At 52.4% G+C, this 25,512-nt stretch overlaps 1 protein-coding gene across 3 annotated transcripts in view; it reads right to left on the reverse strand.

Annotated features, from left to right (window-relative positions):
* Nucleotides 1–4,236: 4,236 nt before the first annotated feature.
* TNR (tenascin R) overlaps nucleotides 4,237–25,512 on the reverse strand; it is a 310,075-nt gene continuing 288,799 nt past the window's right edge. For all 3 annotated transcript variants that reach the window (XM_084865195.1, XM_084865194.1, XM_084865193.1), the window contains 9 exons: nucleotides 23,406–23,525; nucleotides 20,487–20,630; nucleotides 19,703–19,833; nucleotides 18,754–18,886; nucleotides 11,232–11,383; nucleotides 9,862–9,958; nucleotides 6,796–6,957; nucleotides 5,282–5,445; nucleotides 4,237–4,718 (listed from right to left, as the gene is read on the reverse strand). In XM_084865195.1, coding sequence (XP_084721321.1) covers nucleotides 4,599–4,718; nucleotides 5,282–5,445; nucleotides 6,796–6,957; nucleotides 9,862–9,958; nucleotides 11,232–11,383; nucleotides 18,754–18,886; nucleotides 19,703–19,833; nucleotides 20,487–20,630; nucleotides 23,406–23,525 — 1,223 coding nt within the window. In that variant the 3' untranslated portion in view covers nucleotides 4,237–4,598. The remainder of the gene's footprint in view (nucleotides 4,719–5,281; nucleotides 5,446–6,795; nucleotides 6,958–9,861; nucleotides 9,959–11,231; nucleotides 11,384–18,753; nucleotides 18,887–19,702; nucleotides 19,834–20,486; nucleotides 20,631–23,405; nucleotides 23,526–25,512) is intronic.

A 25,512-nucleotide genomic window follows, 5' to 3' on the forward strand; every position in this document is an offset into this window, starting at 1 on the left:
GAGGAAGAGGCCAATAGTTCTCATCCATGCATCTGCCTCCTGGCCATGTCTCTGGACCCCAACCCTCTCCGGGGCCTGGGGGTTCCTGATCCCCAGGGACGTTTGCACCGCCTTCTGTGAACCCCTGGGACCAAGAGCCCATGCCGGCCCTGGGAGAGCCGATGGGAAGATCAAATTCAGCATCAGCCCAGCCTGACAGCCAACAAGGAGGAGCTGTTTTCCTAGTTAGCAGAGGGGGCAGCGTTCTTCTGAGGAACAAGAGCTGTGCTGTGTGGATGTCCTGCAAGGGCCTGATTAAGCTTGGCGCAGGAGGGAGGATTTCCGGTTTGGAGAAAAGGCAGCACTGTCCAAAGCCTGAGAGGCTGGCCAAGGACATTTGGACAATGAAGCGCTGCAGGTGCAGTGAAGTCATGCTTCAGGCAAAGTGTGACCTCGAAAAATTAATCAGAAATGCTGGAGGGGGCAGATCGGCTGTGACTGCTTGGGAAGGAATGTGAGTGAAGTCAGTTTCTGTGCAGTGACAGCCCCTGGGACCTCCCCCTCCTCAGGTGAAGTGGGGGAACACCCAGGGGTGCTGGGGGATGTGGGGGGCAGAGAGAGCAGGGAGCTAATGCTGGCCCCTCAACCAGGGCCCTCACGCCCGTCTCTGCATTTTTCTGTGGGCCCATCAGGAGAAGGCTTGCTTTAGCTTCTAACTACCCACCAGCTCCTTCTTTGTTGTTGTTATTTGGTGGCCAAGCAGAGCCAGCAGCTCCCGGAACCTGGAGCTGTGGGCACTAGGCCAACTCCCACCTTCAGGGGGTGCCTCAGCCTCCGAGGTCCAAGGCCCCTCTCGCAGCTTTGGTAAGTCTGAGGCAAGAGAAAACAAACTGTCCCATGAGGTCAGGGGGATGGAAGTCAAGCTGGAATCTCCGAGAGGTTCCTTTAAGGGTCTTGAGAGCGGACAGTGAGATGCAAGACGAAGGTGCCCTTTGGAGCAAAGAAATGGGAGTGGGAGTCTGCTGACAGAAAGAAGCCACGGAAAAGCACATGTCCTGAGCCAGCAGCTCCGCCTTTCCTGAAATTCTGGGTGGAGGTTAAAAAAAAAAAAGTACTTTCAAGGCCCAGGAGTATTTGCAATTCGCAGCCACCAGCTAGTGGGCGTCAGCGCGCTCTGCTTTGTGCACCTGCTGTCCTCACAGGTTCTGATCCCCCAGAGGAGGGGGCAGAGGACTCTAAGTCCTTTCTCACTTGCGCTTTGACAAGAGCTCTTTGAAAGGTTCCCCAATGACCTTTTGTCCCCGAATCTACAGCTCTGTTCTGGGGCTGACTTGTTCAGTCTGAGTGAGGATGGATTGTTTGGTTTGGCACTGAGCTCACTGGCTGCCTTGGTTCTCCAGGTCTGTCTTGGGAAGGCCAGTTCTCAGGATGCCAGGAGCAGGTGTGAGTGTACCTCTTTATGAGGAGTGGGGCTGTGAAGGGTCTGGGGCATTGAGCTGTTGGTGGAAGTTTGCTCTGCATTTCCTTGCTGCCTTTTTTTTATTTACTTTATTTTTTTAACAAATCTCCTGTTAATCTGTTGGCCAGTTTTCATTTGTGTGGGTCCTCCAGGTATCCTGGAGGCACTTGCTGTCCTCACCCCGAGATGACTCACACGGGGTGACAGGAGGGGCTGGGGTTGTGATCGCCTCCTGGTGGGGACACTCAGCAAGCTCCCTCCTCCAGTTAAATCTGGTCTAAAGACCAGCAGGAGTTTTCCAACAGATTTCTCTTCCCCATTCCCTCCTTCACCTTCCAGAAATAGCCCTGGAGAATATGAGTTTACTGAGCTGGAAATGATCTTTCTCTGACGGGGAAATGCAAAAAGGAGAAACTGTCTGGATGTTGGGTCTAGGCGGTGGGTCTGTAGCCATCATCCGTGGGTTGTGCGTTTGAGTGTAAGTATCCTGGGGTGTCTCCGGCTAAAACCCCCTGGCAGGGCGCACATTTCCTGTCCCTTGAGGGAAAGGCTGGTGTAGGGCGGGTGCTCTGGGCGCTGCTCAGAAATCCCCCCTCGGGGAGAGCACGTGCTCGGGGGAGCAGGACTAGCAGGAATCGGTGAGGGAGGCAGAAGCTCTGAGTCAAGTTGTACAGGGGCCCTGGGGAGAGAATGGGCACAGTGTCCTTAAAAATGATAGAAATGCATGACAAAATGACTCTACTTAATAAAAGGAACCTATAAATCCTCTGATTGCAGGTTGGGTGAGCTCATCCTTGGAGGCCCTTGCCTGCTTTAAGATTCTTTAAAAACGGATCAGGGCAGAGCCGGAGACTATTTATAGAAGCGTTCGTTCCACAGGGTGCAGTGCTGCCAATAAAAGGCAGATTTGGGTTTCCGCAGTGTGTCCTGGCTTTAGCCTGAGTGGCGACATGAGGATTCACAGCGTTTCTCTGTGTCAGTCCCTTGAGGGGATGGGCAGGATCAGTGCCACCCAGGGCCCTGGGCTCTGCTTTCGCGGACAAAATGAGTGCAGCCTCCTATGGGGGGGGCATAATCCTTCCTGCAAAGTGTGTGTGTGTGTGTGTGTGTGTGTGTGTGTGTGTTTCACTGAGGACTTCTCCCTCTATCCTTGCTTTTCTCTTTCCCTCCCTAGATAAAGCAGAGTTCCTGGCACATTTTCATGGCTTGATTGTGTCTCTCCCCTTACCCCCCCATGCCAAATTGCTACGCAGATTTTCAGATCAGAGATGGGCGTCACTGACTGTCAGAGCTGAGAGGGGAGTGAGAAGCCATTCAGGCCCAACCCTGCATGTAACAGGGGAGAAAATGGAGGCCCTGAGAGGTGAGGTGACCTCCTTGATGTCGCAGGGCCAGCAGAGAGCCTATTGCTCAGCTCTTCAGCGTGCTGCCCGCTGTTCACTGGCGGCCACTCCACCCAGTCTCATTTAACGTCCAGAAAGGACTGTTGTCTTTTCCCTCCTTCTAGAAAGGACTGTTGGCTTTTCCCTGCTTCTCCTTGTTTTTCTGAGGCCCATGGCGAACTGAGAAATGGAAATGCCACCTCTGTGTTTCGGTTGCGGGCATGTCAGTCACATCCACACGATAGCTGTGACAAGGCCTTGGTGGCCTGCTAAAGGGACAGGGCCCACGGCAAGTGACCACCGGTGTGGTCGTCAGCCTGAGGGATGGGCTCCTGCTTAGCAGACTTGGCCTGACTGAGGGGAACAGGTACCTGGCTGCCCCAGTTGACACTACAGAGTGGAACTGGGGCTTGAGGAGAAGGAGAGGATGGGGAGGGCAGCTGGGAAACAGCCTGGGTTCGGCCGGCGCCGTGGGTATGATGGTAGCTAATGTTTGATTTGGAGACGCTGAAGGGTCCTGGCTTCTAGAGCCTCCAGCTCTCAGGCTTAAATCACAGCCCAGCCCGCGGAGAGAGAACATCTCATCAGAGGGGAGGTGGCCCACAGCCCTCCCTGTTCGCCTCGGATTTCTAGATGTCCTTTCATTTCTCCTCTCAAAGGCAGAGGAAGAAGAGAAGGTGGAGAAGCCTTCTCAGGAGCTCACCTCGTTGAGGAGGCCAGTCCTGTCTCCGTAGGACCAAAAAAAGGGGGTGGGGGGAACAAGAATAAGACCCTCAAACCCCACCTCTTTCAGGGGTTACCCGTTAAGGGAGTGCCTGGCTGGTCATATAATAAATTCCTCTGACTCTTATTGAGCCTCCCACGCGAAGGAGAGCCTGGCTAAGGACAGCAATCCATTTTGCAACTTGGAAAAAACTGTTCGTGACACAGAGGACCAGAAATAAAGACCCGTGTTCCATGGGACCTCAAATCTCAGTGACAGGGACCCTGAATTCTCCTCCTCCTCCCCCCCTCCCCCTTTCCTCCAGGCTGGACCCCAAAGCGCTAAAACCCGCCACCTCTCCCTGTGCCCCTCCCTCAGAGACCCACAGGGTCCCAGCCACGGGCAGCTCCGGGCCAGCCACGGCGCCGAACACCTCGGGGACTGTCGTCGGGAGCGGTGGCAGGGCTTGTGGGGCCTCAGGGCCGGGGGCAGGCACGGGCTCCGTGGGGGCTGGAAGGGCAGCCACTCCTCCCTCGAGGTCCCGGGGTCACTGGGCAGAAGAGTCAGAAGGTGAGACCCTCTGGCCTGTGAACGAGGCTTGGGCTGGCGGGTGGGCAGGGTCCAGCTGCCTCTGGGGGCGCTGTCCATGAGATAATCTTGTGGAGGCTTTTTCCGTGGGAGGCGGTGAGTGGCAGGGGCACATGCCGGGGGGTGGCGGGGAGGGGGGGGCGTCTCCGAGGGAGGGCAAGGGGCGAAGGCACGTGCCCGTCACCATAGCAACCTGACTCCACCACTGGCCTTTGATTTGGTCTTTTAAGGAAACATCCCCCTTCTCCTCCTCCTGGGTGGGAACAGGGGCCGGCTGAGGTGGCTGGGAGGAGGGAGAGGGACTAGGGTCAGGCCCGAGGGCAGCAGGAACCATAAGCAGCTAATTCCCAACCGGTTCCTGCCACCCCCTGCTTCCTTCAGAGGCTCAGGACCCGTCGCAATGCGCAGAGCTGTGACCCCGCCCCGGCTCGGTGTTATGAAACACGAACGAACGACGGAACGGTCAGGGCCGGCGGCCGCCCGCGGCTCAGAAGGGCGAGGACCGCCGCTTCCGCCCCGCCAGGGGCCGGGGGCTGTAGGGGCGCGTCTTCATCTCCACGAAGGGGATGGAGAACTCGTGGCCTTTCCAGTGGTACCAGTTGATGCCCTGGGAAGGAGAGGACGAGCTCGTCAGATCCCCGAGGTGAGGCCACGGGACACAGCCTCCCTCCAGCTTTTCCTTTAGCCGCTCCCTGTGGCCGGCTCTGTGTCTGGCCCTCAGGGTTTGTGTGCAAAACCCCTGCAGCAGAGAAGCCTTCTGGCAGGTCACCGAGTGCCCGCTCACTCCTGGCGGGAGGCCAGGTGGTTTCCGCCGACGAGGACCCACCCTGGGTTTGCTGGGACCACGGGGTTCCCCGGCTGCTGGCTTTCAGGGCTAATGCCGGGCACATCCCAGCGGGTCACCCATCACTCCGCTCCGCCCACGGGCACGTGGTCTCTCATGGGGACAGGCCGGTTAATACCGGTATTCCTCATTCTCTTCCTGGGACACTTCGTAGTGCTGCTTCCTCTTCTTCTACTGCTTCTGCCCTGTCCTGCCTGCCCCGGCGTCTGCATGGCCTTCCTCTTCATGATGCTCCTTCCCTGAGGCTCTGTGAGACCCGCCTGTGCCATGAACTCGGGCTAAGGGACCCGCCGCTCCCCTCACCCCGCCGGCTGACCGCCACCCACCTGGCTGTGCCTGGACTCCCCGTACTTCCCGTTGAGGTTGGTTCGGTGGCAGTTCTTATACCACCACGCCCCCTTGTAGGACAGGGCGCAGTTGGTGACGGCGATGTCATTGTCTCTGTCCTTGGTGGAGAAAGGGCGCCCCTGGTGGTAGCTGAGGGAGTCCCCTGCGGAAAAGGAACACCGTGAGGCTATTCAGCTGGTCCCTCCTTCGTCAGGATTTTCTGGACGTTTGACCTGCTCCCAACCAACCTGGCCTCCCCTACAGGACCTTCACGGAGCCCCCCCTTTCCTTCCACTGAGCCCCCCTTTTCCTTCCACCTGTTGGTCAGTCCGGCTGAACTAAACTCCCTGCCCCCGGGGCCAGCTGCTCCCACGCTGCTCTTTCCAGCTCATCTCCTTCCTCAGCCTGCTCAGAACTCTCCACTCGGCCCCTGACCTCTGTCTGTTTCCTCCCGCACAGGACACAGACAGACACGACTCCCCTTGTCTCCAGGGGGTAACACAGGACAGTCTGGGTCACGGCCGTACAGCCTCCTTATCAGAATGATTCTGCCTGATACTGTGTTTACTAGAGTGCATTCAATGGCTATTTTATGCCCGAAGCCGGTAAGCTGGGCCTTCCGTGGGGCACCCAGGCAAGGCTCGTGGCCACGGGGAACGGTCTGAAATTCGCAGCGTAACAAAGGAAAGGGGGCTTCTCTTTGGAGGAACCTCCTGGCTGGAGGGGAAGTAATTGGACAGAGGCCGGAATTGGAAGGGCAACACCTCAGTGGTCCTTTCAGTGCTAAGAGCGTAAAAACGCTGCTAAAATGATACCCTAGCCTTTAGCCCTAACTCCGGGCTAACGCAGGGCCAATCGCTCCCAGTACCAAACAGAGAACATTTGGCAAAAACAGGCTTTCGTAGTAGACCCCAGGGTGCAGGCCCAGCGTTAGGTTCTGATAAAACTATTAAGGCAACGAGTATTCTTCTGAGTGTAAATGTCACAGGCGTCTACACAGACAACCTGGTGATGTATGTGGTTCTTGCGGACGAAGGAGGGGAAATGTGGGCACATCAAGGGCTGTGGCTTGCTCCCTGATGGCTGTGATGATGGCTTGTGTGTGTGTGGGGGGGGACCTCACGACAAGCGGGATCTGACTTAGTTTCCTAGCTCAGCGGTGGTTTCCTCATGTCACTGCGGGGGGGAGGTTTCTGCTCAGACAGCACAGGGTTCTGCTCTCTCTGGAGGAGCCCACATTGAATAGTCGGGACAAGAAGACTCATTCTTGACCCTCCCCTTGAATGTAGATGTTTCCATCTTAAAGCAGGTCCCCTGCATGGAACTGTGTGTTCCTGGCTGCTCTGTGAAGCAGGGCGGGGATCCTATGACCGTGGTCCCAGACGAGGAAACGAAAGTCCTGGGAAACCCATCTCAGGTGGTGAGGGGCAGCCGGTGCCTGACTCTCTGGCCGGCAGGGAGTGCGGGGCAGCTCAGGCCTGGGCCGGGGGCCTGGTCTGCCCGGGGCCGGTACCTGCGGTGCCGTTGTAGCCGCCCACTCGGAGCTTGTACAGGCTCCCGCTGTCCTCCACCGAGAACTTGTCGTAGAGGGCGAAGGCGGCCTCCTGGGCGTCGCGCATGTCCACGCGCAGCTCGTAGCGGCCCTGGGACGTGATCCTGTGTATGTTGTCCAGCCCTGCGGAGACGAGCAGAGGCTGCAGCAGCCTGGCCCGGCGGAAATGGGACTGTGGCCTCTAAGATGTGTCCCGGGGAGGAAGAGGGGTATCGGGGACTCCGACTCTCAGACAGATGGTCTGTTTTCAGACACACCCGTCCGGACTCCGAATCGGCCCCTGCGGAGGGCCAGCCAGGTCTGCGGAGGCGTTCCCAGCGCAAGTCAGCTAGGGGTCTGGCCTGGGGTCTGAGGGGCCTTGAGCCTCAGCATCCTGGCCCCATCCCTGCCACCTCCCTCCAACCTGGTGTGGGTGACGGTGGCAGGAGCAGCACAGGGGCCTAGTGCTCTGGCGTGAGTGATGGGGGCAAGAGGCAGGAACAGTGGTCACAGGAATTGAAGGTGGACCCCGGGCCAGGATGTCCCGACATCCACCTCCCAGCAGCCTGCGGTGGGGTCTGTCACCATTCATTCCATGCCCACAGTTGCCACATAACTCACAGCCGCCTCCCTCTTGGATAACCGCCTGAACGGAGTCACTGCGCCCAGAAGCTGCACTCTCCACCCCCACACCAAAGGGCGACCTCCATCAGGGCCCGATGTGGGGGTGCCTCTCACCCCAGCCCCGAGGAGCAGTTTATGCTCAGAGCTTCCCTAAGGATCAACCCAACCTAGACCACACGTTTGCACTTTCCCCTGCTTTATCCTGCTTACCCTGCTCCCCCTCCTGAGAGCACCCCCAGATGTACCCCTCTAATAAGAATCCTGTCACAGTGTCACCCCAACCTGAGTACTGCTGCCATACGGCACCTCCGGGGCCAGGCCTCGTGCAGGAGCCCTCACTGGCTCCCTGTTACCCACATTAAGTCCAGATGTCACCTCCCCACTTTACATCCTGCAGCCTTCATTCAACCCACCCAGCCTCTCTCCTCCCCCTGTGCCTCCCCTCTGATTTCCTCCCTGCCCCGCTGGCCACATCAGAAGGATCCCTGTCTTCCCTCTCCTTTGGGTCCCCTTTCCTCCTGTGTCTCGCATTCCTGTGTCCCCCCCCCCCCCCCCCCCCCCCCCGCCGTGTCTCAGGATCTGTGTGCTCCTTGCAAGGAGCTCACAGGTTAGTACGGCATTTCCGGGTGTGGGACGACATCTCTGATGAGGACAAATATCTGGGGTTGTAGGGCTACAGAACATTGATCGGGGAGAGAGGTATTTCCAAATCCTATCCTTTTCCTAATAGATGAAGGAGCAGCCTGAAGCCTGATGCTGACCTTAGCTGGCATCTCGGTTTGGTGCTAGTGCTTCTGTGGGTGAACACCCGCACTGTTGCTGCCAGCTGCAGCGGGCCGGGAGGCCGGTTAACGGCCACGGAAGGATGGGAGCGTGGCTTTCCTGCAGGGCTTTCCGAGGCTCCCTTTTAGGGCTGCACCTGACCAGCTCTCCACTGGGGCGATGCTTCCACGTTTCTTTCCCCAAACAACGGATTCATGAACTGAACAGTGATGTGGAGAAAATGTAGGTGCATGTAGCTCAGGTGATTCGCAGATGGGACGAAGGTCGTGGGGCAGGGCACGGAGCCCTGCCTGCGGTGGGGACACCGGCTCCGGGCACTGCTGTCTCCCAAGCAGTTTGCAAACTCATAGAGGGCAGGTGTTTCCTAGTCATTGACTTCTCTCTCAATATCCTTACATGACGTTTACCTTCTATGCTTATTACCTACATCAGCAAGCACAGAGCTGGTTACCTAATAGACACTCCACAAATTCTTACCACTGACTGACTGATGGCTACGTTTACCTGCTATCCCCAGGTAGGCAACGGGGTTAAGAGATGAATATGATGTGGTCCAAGCCCCACAAGTTGACGTAGTATAGTCCAGGGGGACCAGGAAACGGACACTGATTTGAGACAGGAAATTGGCCACAAAGAAGGCAGGGGCCAATTCTCCCTCAGGAAAGATGGGCTGTCTGGTCTGTGAACGGACATGGAGGGACCGGCTCCCTTGCAGAGGGAGCGTCAGTGATTCCGAATGTTCGCAGTTGGTGTGGGTGGGGAGAGGTAGGTGCTCAGGGGTGGGCACAGGGGCCAAGGCAGAGGACAGAGGCCCAGCCAGGAGCTCAGGGGCTTGGATGTCATCTGGTGGCGAGGCGGAGTCCGGGGGATGGTTTGCCCATGGGGTTGGCTGCTGTGCAGGTTTTGGGGGGTGAGGAAGATCACCCCAGGGGCCATGTGGACGCGGAGTGGTCCTGGCGGCAGGGAGGCCAGTGAGGGGGAAAGGGAGTGAAGCCCGGATGAGATGGTGACGGCAGGTGTAGGAGGCCGCCAGTTGGGAATGCGCTCAGATCCTCTCCCCGCCTCCCTGTACCAATGGCAGAACATCGCCCCGGGAGGCGGAGGCAGGCCGTCAGGATGGCCCGCCGACTGCTGGGCCAGGTGTGCTCGCCCCTTCTCACACCTGCTCCGCTCTCAATCTCCACCTCCGCTCCTGTCAGCCCTCGGGGACACGGATGGTCACCTCTATGCCATTCTCACTTCCCTCCCTCCCTCCTGGCCAGCCCGGGGAGTAACATCCCCACAAAGAACCGAGCTCGGCGCCTGCCTCGTTCTCGTGAGGTGACCTGCCACCCCGAGGCCCTCATGCCTTCTCGCACACCAGGCCGATCCACGCTTTGCAGTTGCTTCCTGTCAAGACCCATCAGCATAAGAGACTATTAATGAGGATGGGAAGAGACGGGGCAGAGAGGAAAACACCACAATGAGATAAAAACAGATCAATAGAGCAGCCAAACAGAGCCAGAGGAACTGAAAGCAATTTACAAGTTGTCAACTTCTCATCAGACACGGGGGTGCCGATAACCCCAGATGGGCCCACCACGGAGAGCGCTGGACGCAGAGCCAGAGCAGCTCTCGGGGGGGAAAGCGGAGGGGCCTTACCCAGCCAGAACTCGTCCTCCAGGTTCCCGAAGCCAGCGCGGTACTCCGCCCACTTCCGGAAAAAGTCCGTCTGGCCATTCTGCCGCCTCTGGAAGACCTGGGGAGAGGGGTGAGGACAGTGGCTGTGAGCGCGTGCTCTCTCTGCCAGGACAAGCTCGGACAAGGAGCACTGCGGGCAGGGCTGGCATCTGCACGGCCGCCCGTTCCCTGGAAGAACACAGTGCTTTCTCTCTAAGTGCAGAGGCCCCGGTGGAGAGGCCGGCCGTGATGTTGACACTAATTCGCACCCTGCAATGTAAAGGACTCGGGGGCACAGCGAGCCCCCAAACGGGGGGAGCTGGTGGCTCTCAGATCCGTCCTTTGCACCAGGGAGTGCAGCAAAGAGAGAGAGAGAGAGAGAGAGAGAGAGAGAGAGAGAGAGAGAGAGGGAGAGAGGGAGAGCGCATTTCTCATCAAAAGCACAGGCCCAACTTCACATCAGCAGTAACTGTCGTCATCCCATTGCAGGCAAGGCAATTGCATATCATTCACTCTTCGAGCTGTTTAAGTGCTCATTTCATCTAACCTCCAATACATCAGCCTCGGCTTCAATTTCCAATTATGCTTTACGAAGGAGGCACAAATATGTCAGAAAGAGAAAAGGAAATGTCTCCCAAGTGTAGCTATTAGGAGCACGGTCCCCATTTCCCTCCATTTAAATACTCCTTGCCATGCGCACCCACCAGCTAGCGCTGGGCTGCTGCGGGCCGGGCTGCGGGAACCCTCTGTCTGCAATGGCTGCATGATGGGCAGGGACATTAGTAGGCCACCCTTCCCTTCTTTCTGTCCGGAGCTATCAGACGCGGAGGAGGGTAGTCACGGGAAATGCTGTCTCTTTTCCTAACCATTGTGCTCCCTGAAGGCTGGGACAGCTCTGGAGACGAACCGGGGAGGCCAAGGAAGGATGGGGACACGGTGGCCTTGGTAACCGGAGGTGGCTGTCCATGCTCTGCCCTCCTCTGCTCCCTCAATATGCCGTTGTCCTACAGAAAGGCCCTAATGGGCTCCCCACAGAGGCTCACTCCACTGCTCCTCTTACAGCCACAGACCCCAGTGGGCAGCACCCGGGCCTGCACTGCCACTGCAGAAGGAACCCCTCCCTGGGCCAGGCCTCTGCAGCCTCCAGATGCTGTTCCTCTCTCGGCCTGGCCAAGCCTATGACGGGCTGCTGAGAAAGGGCCCCGAGGACAGCGGAGAGCCCCCCAGAGGGACAGGAGGGGGTTAGCTGAAGGGACAGGCAGAGGATGTGAGGTGTGGGTCCGTGGGTGCTGCGCCCGGTGGACAAGGACACCGGGCTGTCTGCACCTGCGGAGAGCAGCGTGTGTACTTACAATCCAGCCACCGCCGTCCGTGGTCATGTCGCAGTAGACCTGGAGCTTCTGGCCGGGTTCTCCGTGGAGGAAGATGGTGTAGACCCCACTCAGAGTGTCGCCGTTCATCAGGTGCTGGGCGCAGTCTTGAGGGTGAGGGAACACGCGGCCCCCTGCACAGGAAAAGAGGAAACCTCCAGAAAGCATCCTTTCCCCCCTCTGCGCGAGCCCCTTGGGTCAAATCGGAGAAGGGTGCAGAGGGTCCGTGGGACCTCATCCACTCTGGCCTCACCCAGTGTCGGAACCCTGCCTCGCCCTGCATCCCGCTTAATCGATGGAGCAATCAGACAGTAGACAGGAAACCTGGGCTCACGGTCTGGCTCCTCTACTTACCTGTTGGTTAGCTTAAGCAAATGGCCTGATTTCCCTGGCTATCAGTTTTCTTATCAGTGAGATGGGGATGATAAAAATACCCATCCCCGCAAAGGTGAAGATGTGAGTGGTTACTCAGGCGATGGCTACAGGTGCATGGGCCACCGTGCATCCCTGGAGGGCCTCCTGTCACAGCCAGCAGTCACCAACCTTTCCGACCTCAGGGAGCACCCATGGTCTGCAGAACACGGGTTGGCGACCGCTGATAAAGCCTTCCGCCATCCTCACAGCAGGCACACAGGATTGCCCCGACAAGCTCAGTGTCAGCAAGAAGACGGCATCTATTCCTCGTGCAGAATAATCTCCCCATTGGACTCGACCCAGTGGCTGTGCTCCACAGTTCAGTGTAAGCTCAGAGGCGGCAGGAGAACACCCTGCCTCTCATCTTTCAGAGAGAGCAGCCCAATTTGTAGAACAATATCTAATTAGCTGAAAGAGAAGCTTAAATCATGTGTCTTGAAGAGCTTAGCTTTAGGGCACATCTTAGTGCTTAGTAGGCAAGCTGAGGAGGAGGGACCAGCGGAGGGCTCTCTGGACCGCAGGAGCTGAGCGAGCACGGGGCCTGGGAAACGTAAGGTGCGGTAGAGGTGATCCTGCAGCCTTGAACTGTGCAGCAGTCATGAAAGGGCTGGGTAAGGACCTCATGGGCCAGTCACCACAGTGCCCCCTATTGGCAGTGCTTGTGCACTGCAGGGTATGACCCCAGGGCACTTGGAAAGCCTGCTGGAGGGTCAGAGCAAGTGACAGCCTCGTGCCACACAAGGAAGGAGACAGAGCCTCGTTGGAGGCCCGGGTCATCTGAGACACCTGTTACGGATCATCAGGGAAGCATCCTGCGTTGGGGAGAGGTTGTGGGGGTTCCACAGACTTTACACCAAGCCCCTCTGGAGATGAGTTAACTCCATCGCAGGCAGTTTGGAACAAAGGTGCCACCTACTTCAGAGAATGACCGCAGATTTCTACAGAACTTGTGCTTTGCCAAATGAGTTTTCATTTTCACTTAGTTCTTGCAAGAAACTTGAGAGGAAGGCAGATCACTGTGAATCAAAAAACTTATTTCACAGAGGAGACTGCCCTTGGAGAGATTGCACGACTTCCTCCCATCACCGACACTCAGGTTTCCAACCTCAGTCAGGTTCTCTGTGCTCTCTGCTAAGCAAACTAGAACACAAGACCGGCTACGGGACCCACCTCCACCCATGGGTAAAGGATGACTGAATGTCTGTATCTATCTGGTAAACACACAAAGCCCCGAAGGCTACAGTGACCTGAAGAAAGGCCCCATGTTCAAACAAGCTGCCTTTACCAGCACCTGAAACACACGTCCTGACTAGCTGCAGGGATGCTCTTTGCTCTCTCTCATCGGCAGCTTGTCCTGGGGCTCATGAGTGCTCCCCATCCCACCTGTGCCTGGAAGTGGGGGACGGCTGCCAGTGGGCTCCTCCCCGCTCCCTGTTGCTGTGGGAACCCCTCGGTTATTTCCCAGCTTCCAGGCCGCCTCCACCTGGTCCCAGGAGCAGCCAGCCTTCTCTCACAGCCTGGATTTCTCACTTTGAAAGATCAGCACAGAATGTTCTTGGTCTTCAGTGCACTCCTATCTTGTGCTCTAAACAGCCCCTTCTTCTGAATCAACTCAGCTTCTTAAAGGAGCCAGAATCCCACATTTCTACTCAGTACCCAACATGTGTGTCCCCAGTCATCTTCTCCTAAATCTTAAAATGACAGCCTCCTACCAGCACGCACATAAAACTAAACCAGACTTCAGAATAAGTGAGTAATCTTACACAGGCTACTTCACATTGACCACATAGAATAGATTATTTAATAGTTACTAGTGTGTTAGATGTTTTGAAATATCAGGACTGTCATATAAAAGAATTCATTTTTTTTAAGTGAACTTGGGATGAAATGTGACCTCAGTGGTGTCACAAGTGGGACAAAGGGCCATGATTCAAGTTCAGATTCCTGTCTGCTGACTTAGCCTGTCAGGGGAATGAGGGGGGGCGGAGAGCTCCCCAGTGGATCCTGTTTTACCAGAGCTCCTCAGAGGAGTCGGGTGCCCAGCAGATTGGGGACCCCACTCTTCCTCTCTGAGAGGCCAGGAAGTGGAATTATGTCCCCAGCGGTCGGCTTTCTCTGCCTCAGTCCACATAGCTGCCTGGATAGACTCAGTCTCTCCCTCGATTTCCTTTTCTCTATTTCCTTCCCTCTCTCTTTCCCTCTCTCTTTTCTTGAATGGGCAGGTCCCAAGATTTAGAATGGGGGTGGGGATGGGGAAGAAGAAAGGAGGCTATTTGCCCTCGAGTTTAAGCCTTGGCTCCAGTTGTTACCATTATGTGCATTTGGGGTTACTGGACTTCGGCTTAGCTAATAATGACCTCACTGATGACTGTTCCGCTGCGTTCATTGCGTGTGTGCTGATTCGGACATTTTTAGGGAATTGTTGGGACAGATTTCATGCATCCGAGACACTCTGATGTCCTGCCATCTACTATCGGCAGAAACACACCTTTAACCTCACACAGGTCACCAGTAATTTTCCTCAAGGCAGACACTTCAGGAGCCAGAGCAGCACGGAAGGCGCCCTTCCCTCTGGAGCAGCAGCCGGGCCCGCCTGACAGAGAGGCTTTGTCTGTCTGTAAGGCACAGGCTGTGTTGATTGCCAAGTTAAGAGGAACGCAATGCCAAGTGATCGGGACACTGAGATGGCTCATAGTTAAGTGTTTCTAGATGTAATTGTGAGATCGATAGGACAGCCACTTACCGGAAGAATTGCTCAGAAATTGGTTTGTGTTGGGCATCGGAAGGCTGACTGCGAGTGGAGGGAGGTGAGCTACGTGATGCGCAGAGCAATCAGACAGCTCCAGCAGCTGGGAGTGAAGGAAGAGGCCTTTCCGGTCCCTGCCCCGTCCCTTTCTTGTGGGGGTTCCTGGATACAGTCTCTACATTGGTCTGAGTTAGTGGCTTTGGAGAGTGTCCACGGCCTGGCCTTACGGCCTCAGCATCAGGACCAAAGCGAGGTGTTGGCGTTTCTCTCTGAGGACAGACCCAGCAGAGCAGGGTGTGCGGCTCCACAGCAGCACAGCGACCGCCTCTGGCCACCAGAACTTACTACTAGGTGTCTTTTCCCCAGAAGTGGGTTAGTGGGTGGCAGGTTTGTGGAAAGAGCAAAGTTACCTGGTCAGCCCATACAGGCCATCAAAACTACCACCTTAGCCACCTTGAGAGCATCTTCTAACTCAGTGGTTATCAACCTTTCTAATGCCGCGACCCTTTAATACAGTTCCTCGTGTTGTAGTGACCCCCAACCATAAAATCACTTTCCTTGCTACTTCATAACTGTAATTTTGCTACCGTTAATGAATCCTAATGTAAATATCTGTATTTTTTGATGGTCTTAATGCTCTACAGCACAGTTCTCAACCTGTGGGTTGAGACTTCAATCAGGAGACCCATTTCTATGGCAGATTAGCTGATCATAGACTGTCAGCTGCCAGACTTGTCTCTGTGTCCTTGCTTCAGCATGGCAAGGGGAGGGTTGGGTCATGGGAATGCCATCTCCCTGCTCTCTTCCTGTCCCTACTAGCATCCGTTCTCCATATCTGAACCAGAGTGACATTTCTATAGTATAAATGTGACCTCTGTCGCTCACGTGCCAACAACCTCCCAATGACTTCTCCAACGGGATGGCTTCTTGCAATTAGTCTTGCAATTAGAATACAACCCCAGGTCCTCACCATGACCACAGTGACCCACAAGGACCTGCAGGCTCCAGCCCTTCCTTTTATAACTGGCTTTCTTTGAAGCTTCGGAACATACCAAACTCATTCCTCCCTCTGGGTGTAGTCATCGCTCTTCCCTCAGCCTGAATGCTCCGCTTTGTCCGATTCACTCTCATCTTTCATGTCCTGGCTCAAATGGCCTGCCATCCTAGCTGGGGCTGGGGCTGGGGCTGGGGGAAGGAAGTGGCAGCCGTCCTGGAAATTAGCTGTCCACATCGGTCCCTAGTCCGTTACTCTATTGATTTTTTATGGTCTCACCACTACTTGAAATTACCCCATTTCCTCCTCTTGTCTGTTCCCACTGCCTCATGCCCTTGGAGTGTTTAGTATGGTGTGTAACCCACTGGGAAGGTTCATTCAATATTTGTTAAATGTAAGATACCATGTGGACACTATTTCCCTTCCTATGATTATGAAAAGGGAAATAGAAATGAGCTTTTCTGAGAACATTTAAGACAGCATGGGTAAAAATGGGTCCAACCAAATTCTGTACATAGTGACGTTCAAGGCCCGAGGGCAGGTGGCATTACTGCTTGACAAAATTCACTGCTCTCCCTACTGAAGGACCACACATCCCTGTCCAGTAGAGTAGTACAGACAACTCTAGCTAAATACATTCAGTGACACGGACCAATTCCTTAGAAACCATCACCTACTGAGAGTCACCCAAGATGAAACAGACAACCTCGGTGGCACTATTAACTGATAACTCTACGGATTTGCATGGCCCGCCATCTGCTGTCCCAGAACCCAGGGTTGGCCAATCTTCATTATTTTTTTTTACAACTTCCCAAAAGGAAAGTTTGTATTAGAATAGACTCTCAGAGTTTCCCTAAAGAGCCCCAGAGATCAGCTTGGCCAAGATATGGGATCCCAGGGACCGGAGCAAAGGCAATAAAGAAAACTTCTCATTCCCCATCTCTGGGAACCTCTGCGAATGATTGTCTCGGCTTAACCTCAAGGTTAAGACAGCCTATTTCACACTGTTCACTGCCTGTGAGGACAGCTTCAGCAAACGCCTTGTTTGCCGCTTATAGGATTAAAGGAGACAATGAGATCTGCTTCTCAGGAGATCACGTCGCCCAGTCTCTGTTGCTCTGCGGGGAGTCTTTGTTTTCTCATTTATATTCGTGTCTCCAAAAGACAAGTAGACCTTGGATGAAATTTCAGGCGACAGTAAATTATAAATAATGCATCTATATTTTTTCTCTTCTGTTCTACTTCTATTAAATTCTCCTTGGAGTTTTGTACAAACACCAGGGACAAGAGGACAGGAAGCTATTAATGTGATTGTTAGAATGAGATGGGCTTATGTCCTAAGACAGGCATGCCACCAGGGGAGACATCTCGGTCAAAGGAGGCTTTGCAGAAGCCAATCTTTTATCTATTTTAATTTTATATCTTTAACACCTCAACTCTTTTCCAGCCCACTAAGGAGTCATCTGTTTGAAACAAGTCTCTTTTCTTGGCCCACCCAGGACAAGATGTGGGTTTGTCAGCGGATGGAGGTCACTTAGGGACCCAAGTTGAAGCTCTTTCATTCCATAAAATAAGGCATAAAAAGTGCTTAGAATGATCGGCTGAGGCCAGCGCCCTAAGAATAGGGTGATGCTAAGTGAAAAGCTCAGGTACTGTCAATGGAGTCAGAATAGATGCTGGTCGCTAGACTGAAATTAGCCTCTGAGTCCACCAGTCCTGGTGCCATCATAGAGGAAGCTCTGGGGTTCCTCAGCTGGAGCAGTTCATGGGGCTCAGACTGGCAGTGCTCCAGTCTTCCCAGTGCATTTGGGGGCACTGTTTATGTTTCTATCACCTGTGTCTTTTTTACGGGAAAGAAATTCTTAATTCAGTGAAAAGTTTCAATCCAGGGCCTTTGGATGGCAGCTTGGAAAAGAGGAGCTTGGAGGGCCCTTTAACCTGTCAATGAGCAGGGAAGGCTTGAATAAGAAGAGGTAGCACCTTGGTTCTGAGACAGACCTGCCTTGAAGGCGCACGAGGGAGTAGTTGACTTCAGCCCCACAAAAGAGATGAGGTGTCCTCCAGTTTCTAGTTGGTGAGGACACATTTTGGATTCATGTCTTGGTTGTGAAACCAAGGTTTATTTTTATTTTTTAATCAAAAGCTTTTCTGATTAATGTGCTCATTGTAGGCACATTAATTGTACGATTGAAAAGGAAAAAAAGCCACTGGTGACAATTGGTGTGTTGGATCTAGTGTCCTGCTTTGTCGTTTAGAGCAAGTCTGGTGGGGGAGGTCCCTGGGTGGGAACGGAGGACTTTCCATCACCTCTCAGGGTTAGGGAGTGGGCTCTGGGTCCTGGGCAGGTGCTCTGAGATTGCAGGCAGACATGCGTCTAGGGATAGGGGGCTAGTTCCCACATGCCCCATACAGGGGCACAGCCACACCCCAGAATGTGGGGCAGAGAGAGAATGCAAAGTCCAGACAGTAAAGAGAGGCACCGTGGGAAGTAGCAGAAAGGATTTGTAACAGCACAGACGCCAGAGCCAGAACAACTGGGGTCAAATCCCAGCTGTCTTATGGAAGAGCTGTGGGCTCTTGGGGGAGTTCCCTCCTCTCTCTATGGCCCCATTTCCTCATCTGTCAATAGCACACACCTCACAGGCTGTCCTGAGAATTACATTAGATCACATATGTAATGCAGTTAGAACAGTGCCCATCACACAGCCCCTTGCACACATTAGGACACTCCCATCCTTTAAGGACACTTTCAAGTATCACCTGCTGAGGCTTGGATGGGGAAGGCAGGAGGACCAGCTGAATTTAGGAGGAGACCTTAGTTCAAGTTCAGACCCAGCTGCTTACTAGCATGGACATCTGTTGCCATGCATCTGCGAAATGGGGCAGAGAAGGCCCTCCTCCCCAGTTGTAAGGACTACGCTGTGACCATAAGAATGCAAAGTGCTTTGTGTGTGGAGAAGAATAAGAGGTTTAATAGTGAGAGTTCACTACCACTTCCTTTATGGGTGGATCTCTGATTACTGGTGGCAGGCGAAGGGGGAAGAACAAACTCTGCTGGAAAAACACCTACGCAAAATCTAAACATGAACCTGATGTCTTTACTCGGTGCATTTAGCTGGTCCAGGTGGACCAGGGAGATGCACTGTGGTCCCTCTGGTTGCGTTGATAGTGAGAGGTTTCCTGGCAGGAAACAGGGGGGAAAGGCAAGAATGGAGGCAATAAATACTGTCCTTCCAGGGAGGAGGCAACTGAGTTTCTCGGATGGCCTCCTCCTTGGCCCAGTCTCCTCGGCAGAGGCTGCCTGAGGTCACACAGGGCAGAAGGCAGGAAAGTGGCAGCCAGTCGCTCACCTGTGGTGAAGGCGGTGGAGGTGAGGCTGCTCCTCTCGGCATCCTGGGCCGCCTGCAGGAGCACCGTGTAGTCTGTGCTCTCAGATAGGCCCTCCAACCGGATCCACGTGTCCTCTGCGTCCACGATCAGCTCCTGCAGAATGAGCCAGAGGAAGGGCGATGAGAGGGAGGAACCAGCTCGTAACGAGGGGTGTGGGGAAGGGAAGTCGGGATCCCATGGCCAGCTAGGTCAGTATTGCAGTGGCCACTGTATCCTCTCCACCCCACAATAAGCAGAGGACAGCGCCTGCCTCCCAGGGGCATGCTGGGGTAAATGTAGGCACCTGGACAGTTGAATAGGTGCTTTTTGGATTGCACTGAGCCTCCTCTTGGACTGAAGAACCCTAGGGACTCCCTGCTCCACATGCAAAAGACAAGCGCTGCTCAGTCTGTTCTGCATGTTTCACGCTTCCCGACAGGATTTTACTCTAAAAAAGTCCTTCGCTGCTAACCACGTCTGACAGCCTGTGCTTTAGATGGATTGTTTTCAACCAATGACATTGTCATCTCTTTGCAGTAGGCTATGTAGCCTTTCTAATGCTGATCAGGAGGTATAAGAGGCTGCTGAGTTTGGCATCCAGCTCATGTGTGCTCGGCCCTGCTAGTGAAAGGTCCTTCCAGTTCCACGTACTGATAGCGCCTTGGAAGTTTCCAGCGCGCTTTGCTTCATCATGTTGGAAGCACAGCCCAGCGAAGTTGCAGAGGCAGGCAGCCCCCCTGTCTGGGGAAGAAGCAGGCACTCAGGGTTAGTGCTTTGCCTTTGAACAGAGCCAGGACTAGCGCCCAGTTCTCTGACTTGCAGACTGCGGCTCCTTCCTCAGCAGCAGGCTGTGCGTCCATCAGGGAGAACCCAGTTTGCTCCTGTGGCCTGCCGGATAGAAACGGTCCTTCCCCATCAGTGGACGCTCACCTTGCGGCTTCCGTCAGTGGATTTGTAGGTCAGGACGTACTTCTCGACCTCGGCTCTGGGCGGCTGCCAGGAGATCAGGGCACTCTGTCTGGTGACCTCGCTGGCGGTCAGGTTTGCAGGAGGGTCCAGCACTGCAAAGAGGAGAAAATGCCCATTTGGTTCCAGGCACATGTATCTGTTTGCCCCCCTGTGCGGTCTCTGGGCTGCTCACATGCTGACCCCAGTTCTCGCTTGGACAGGAGCAGGAAGGGCCGCTGGTCACAAGGTGATCCTTTAGGGTCATAAGCATTCTGATAGCTATTCCCTCCTCCCCTCACCAGGCCTCTGGGCCCGGGGGTACATCTTCCAATCTGACCCTCTGTCTGAATTCATGACCTTCCTGCACCTGCTTGTCTGTGGTTTACTCTTGAACTTATAACACTCTCACATCTATACCTTTGTCTACTGTTCCCCTGGTCACGACTATATCCAGCAACTCTCTCCCCAACATCAAGCCCTTTAATGTCCTACAGACTCTCTGGCCAGATGCGTTTCCAGGACTGGCCCCTCTGGGCCTGGTTTTACTGCTGTCACCAGACCCAAGTTAGAGCAGAAAGTAGACGTGTGTCTGCTGACTCCGCGGACTTTCTCTGGCGTTTGGGCTGCAGTCAACTAAAGTAAGGACACTCATCGCTGCTTTAAAAGCTCTAAGTCTAGACTAATCCAGCCCACCACAGAGACTGAGCATCCTCAGCACCCACAGCAGCCTCCAGGACGCTGGCCGCATGGCTGACCATGCACTCACGCGTGGAGAAGTTGGTGCTGATGGTGCCGCTGGTGAGAGGCCCACTGGTGGCGTGCATGCTGATGGTGTAGTGGGTGCGAGGGAGCAGGTCGGTGAGCTGGAACTCCTCACTGCCTCCATCAACCAGGATGGTCTCTCCAGCAACTAAAACCAGATGGACATGGACAGGGATTGAATAAAGAAAGATCTCCCAAGTCTATAGGCATTTCGCCAGGATTCCATATTGAAGGATTTTTTTTTGGGGGGGGGGAAATCATTAAGAGGTTATTTAGTTTGATATTTTATTCCATATAAGCATATCCCCTGATGATTTTTTTTTACATCTTAATTGAGAAAAATATTCCTTATTTGGAAGCTGAATTGTCTATTTTTGTAACTGCTACTCAAGACTCTGGAGTTACAAAGAGTAAGCCGAACTCTTTGTCTACATGACCCCATCTTCCCCTCACTCATTACGTGAATGAGAATTCTGAAACTGCCACAGTGCTGGCTTCCTTTCTCTAGACAGATAACAGTTTACCAGTGACCCTGCTAAAATGCAAAACTCAGGAGAGAAATGATTGAACTGTACTAACCAATAGGATCAATGTTAGCTTTTATTTGTGCCAATTTTGTGAATTTATTAGGCTTTGAGACAGTCTCGTAAGGTTGTCACAAGCAGAGTATTACTAATCAAAGACCTTATTTATAAAGCCTCCAACACAGCATTGGGTAGTGGATTTTGTGCATTGATTTCTATTGCCGTTTGCCTTGTTGCGTGAGTTTTTGACCATTGTTTCAGTTCATTAAAATATATTGAGTTTGGATTCTACCCATCAGTTTTGTTTTATATGCAAATTTGGTAAGCTTACCTTCTCTGTATCCATTCAAGCTGTTGATAAAACTGTTCATTAGACCAGGGCCAGGCACCCTCTTGAGTCATTCAACATTGAACTAAGTTCACTAGGCACTTGTTCACACTAGGTAAGTGGGACCTGAGGTTGCAAGTTTCCCGTGGCCTAAAGGCATGCAAACAAGTTAAAATCTAAACGAACTTTTTGGAAGAGCGTACAAATGCAACACCTGCCATTGGTTAGTGCCCCAGCCACACAAACTGGCAGCTCAGACTCTCTGTGGTCTCTCCTTTCTCCACCAATGCACAGGCTGCTCTTGTTCTTGGAGTTCCCTCTTTCCTCCTATTCTCTTTCTTTATCTGCCTCCTTTCTTCCCCTCAACACCGGGATCCCAGTAAGTAACCATGGAAGTGGCCCAAGCTGTTTTGTGCTTGCCTGTGTTGTGACACTGCTCACCTGTCTGCACCATAACTAGGTGTGGGTTCTATGAATCTGTGTGTTTTATCTCTGAATCGTTATAACCTAGTAGGGGGATGGCACATGGAACGGTATCAAAAGGATTTGTTGAATGAAAGAACGCTAACTGTTGCGATGGAGTTGTACTTTTGTACCTGTGAGTCGGTGCATCTGACTCTCTTAGGGGAATAACGGAAGCTTTGATAAAGGGATGGTGGTGAAGGATGGGTTTACTGGGCAGACAAAAGGGGAGAGAATTTCCGGGTGGAGGAAGCAGCATGTACAAATGGCTTGAGAAGGCATGGTGAGAGGTAAGAAATGTAGGATCGTGAAGGGCAAGGAGGCATGGGAGGACTTGAAATGAACCGAGTATGTGCAGAGGGGTTAGATGTAGCCACAGGAAAGCTGTTCATTCTCTGAGGAGGGGCATTCAATCAGCTACAGTTCTACGCAACTCCGTATATGACCCATCGTGTATTGTCCATCTCAGTGATAAGTGGGTTTTTCTAATGCTTTGCTGAAGTTGGTAGAAGATTTGCCAATAAAAAAACAAGGACATAAAGTAGTTTTGGAAAAACACATTCTTATGGAACCTGTGCTGGTATGGAAGTTATCATTAATTATTTTCCCCTTTTGTTTAATAGTCTGTTTTGGTTTTTACTTTCCCAAGTTTTGACAATCAGTTTACCAGTATTTCTTTGTAGCTTACAGACTTGGCTTTCTCATAATTTTCTTAAAATTTATTTATTTTCACTTGCATTTATTGGAAGTGACATTGGTTAATAAAATAATAGAGGTTTCAAATGTACAACTCTGTAATACGTCATCTGTATATTGCATCGTGGGTTCACTACCCAAAGTCAAGTCTTCTGTGACCATTTATCTCTCTTTTATCCTCACTTTCTCTCTAACATTCCTTTCCTTCTGGCAATCATCATACTGTTGTCTGTGTCTGTTCTTTTTTTAATTTCTCTTAATTTTGAAAATTAAGACATCTGCCTGACTTCTGATATCTTTGTTCTCTGGATTCCTGAAGATAACCCACAACAATTCTGTGATCGCATATGTAATATAGGCAGGGAAATAATTTCTGTAGGCCTAGAGACCTGGACTACTCAACGCTATTTTGGTGTGGGCTTCACTATTCAAATAGCACAAACAGCATAAGGCGAATAAGCATGGTGAAGAAGACACTGAAACTCTGATTTTGGGCTGCTCGTGTGTAGAGAAGGCCAAAGCAACAAAAGAGTTTATTAGTTCTTGCTCCTTTGTCACTGTTATGTATTACCTGCTCTGAGTATGGTCCTATAACTAGTGTTTTTCTTGCTCTTTATCTAGAAAAGTATGCTTTCTTGCTCATAGCATTTTGAGACAAGTTTTAGCTAAATTCTGAGTTTATCTTCCTAATGTGATTTCTCCAATTTTGTATTTGTCCTTGGTTATGTGCCCTTATTGCACCCTTCAGATCCTGCTCTCTCAATTCCCATAGTTTATAGAGTTTGGGGACAGGGAAATCTCTAATTTGTCCCTCAGATTGACATTTGCCTTTAAAAAAAAAACTTTCATACTATATTCTGCCCCAATCCCCGCCATGCCCACCTGTCTGAGGTGCAGACCTGCACACACCCACCTGCAAAACGTGTGAGGACAATGACATAGCTCTCCACTTGGCCCACAGGCGCCTTCCACTGCAGCAGGGCGCCCGTCGGAGTGATGTTGGTAGCAATCAGATCCACAGGGTGGTCCATGGCTGCAACAGAATAGAACAGTTAGGGAAAGTAGGAGCAACTACAGGCTGGTCCCATGAATGGTCCCCTGTAGTTTTCACCCACAGGGTCTCCCATACTGTCACCCACAATGCACCTCTGCTAGTGTGCCTTACAAAACAGTGAAGTGAGTGGAGACCGGGCTCCTTTCTCCCTTCCTGGTTCATTCCATCAGCCCCTTCCTCTTCTCTCCATCTTCCTTTCTCCCAAGTACCCAATTTCCCCCAGATCTTCCTCTGAAATAATTAACTGACTTATGTGCAGGGTGCTGTGGGGGTCCCAATGTATAGCTATGTGTCTTAGGCATTTCAAGCTAGATGGCAAAACTGAGAACATACAGAAAATGTTCTACCTCTTTAGTGAAGGGGAGAATATGCTTCTCAGGCTATTTGTACTTTCACAGATGTAAGAGCTTGGCTTGTGACGTAATCCCTGTCTAGTGAGGTGGGAGGTCCAAGGAGGCAGACCATCTCCAGCTCCTAAACTTGGTAGGGTCTCAATCAACACTGTGCAGTGACTGAGTGGGAGTGAGGTTACTTCTAAAGTCCCACCTGACTATGGTATTCTTGCTTTTCTACTCACAAGACTCACTCTGTACTCGGTCCTGCTATCCTTTTTGTGACAGAGAGACAAGGAGATTCTTCCAAGAGTGCCTGTCAGGGAACCAGGTCTCTGTTATAGGACCACAGTCCTATTCTAACTTGTCCATACTCTACGTCTCCTTTCCCCAAACTTGGGATATATTTTAGAAATGGATGTTTTTACAATACTAGTAATTTAGGTATCAACTCAAACTTAATGTCATGTAATTTACTTTGGAGGACCATGATGTCCTGCTCTCTAATCGAAGGTTTTTATTGTTTGCCTATGTCCCTTGTTTAAAGCAATAGCAGAGAAAATATTTTTATAATTTTAACATCTGAATTGTATCCCTAATCTGGGCCTTCAGTGACTTCTTCAAATGGAACTTTATGCGAATAAAAGAAAAGTCTTATGACAATGATCAGTTTGATCTCGCTGAGCTTAAGAGACCCTGAAGGAATACTTATTTCCAAAACTTGTAAAATCATAGACATCATCTTAAAACAACAAATGACAACAAAATAGGACATTTCTGTGAGCAATCTGGGTATTGGAAGTTTGCAAATAGTGCTGCCTGAACTTGAAGGAGGTGGTTTGGGTTGGTGCACTGTTGAGAAATACTTGCTGAGGAATGGGTTTTTTACTTAAGTTTCTGCTCTCTTTTACGTTGGGGGTTGAAAACTCTTGAAATCCATTTAGTTGTCCTCAGTGAGGAGGAGGCTACTTTCTATATCACGAATTTCTAAGACTTTCAGGAAGGTGTGAAGGCGGCTTCTATTGACCCATTGGGTATCATTTCAGGTCAATATTGCTTGATATTTTATTGGAGATAAAGGCATATTGTCACAGATAATTTAGTGGAAGGGAAGACTGAACCCAAAACATAGCTGGGTTTTCTGCAGTCACAGGCCTGGAAGGAGACCAGGGGAGATTAGGATATTGTGGGATGTCTTTAGAAGAATGATTCTGTTTCCAAAGGGATGTTACTTTGGCCATGACCTTAGAGGTACTTGTTCGAGTATCTATAAGAGCAGTGAGGAACTCAAGTTACATTCCTCTCTCAGAAAATACCGTTCTCTGAGGGAAATCCAGGTATTTCCCTAAGGATGCTTTCCCATGGGCTGGGGGAATGAAAGCTTAACTGGGGGGATCAGGTTATCTAGGCTTGGGGACAGAAAGCTTTGGCTGTCCCCAGGGGTGACTTCTACAGCAAGTCTGTCCTATCTGCAAGGTGGGCTGGCTGAGGGGCAGAGGAGGCCACCACCTTCTTCCTCCATCCCTGGAGCAGAAAGCAAGAGCCACGGCAGCTCCTTGGTGGTTGTGGCCATATTTGATGAGGGGTTCACGACCCCACAGGTTGTTACTGGAATAACAACCTTTGCTTCTCTG

The sequence above is a fragment of the Pipistrellus hanaki genome, assembly GCF_964339955.1.
Source record: "Pipistrellus hanaki genome assembly, chromosome: 18".
NCBI classification, from domain to species: domain Eukaryota; kingdom Metazoa; phylum Chordata; class Mammalia; order Chiroptera; family Vespertilionidae; genus Pipistrellus; species Pipistrellus hanaki.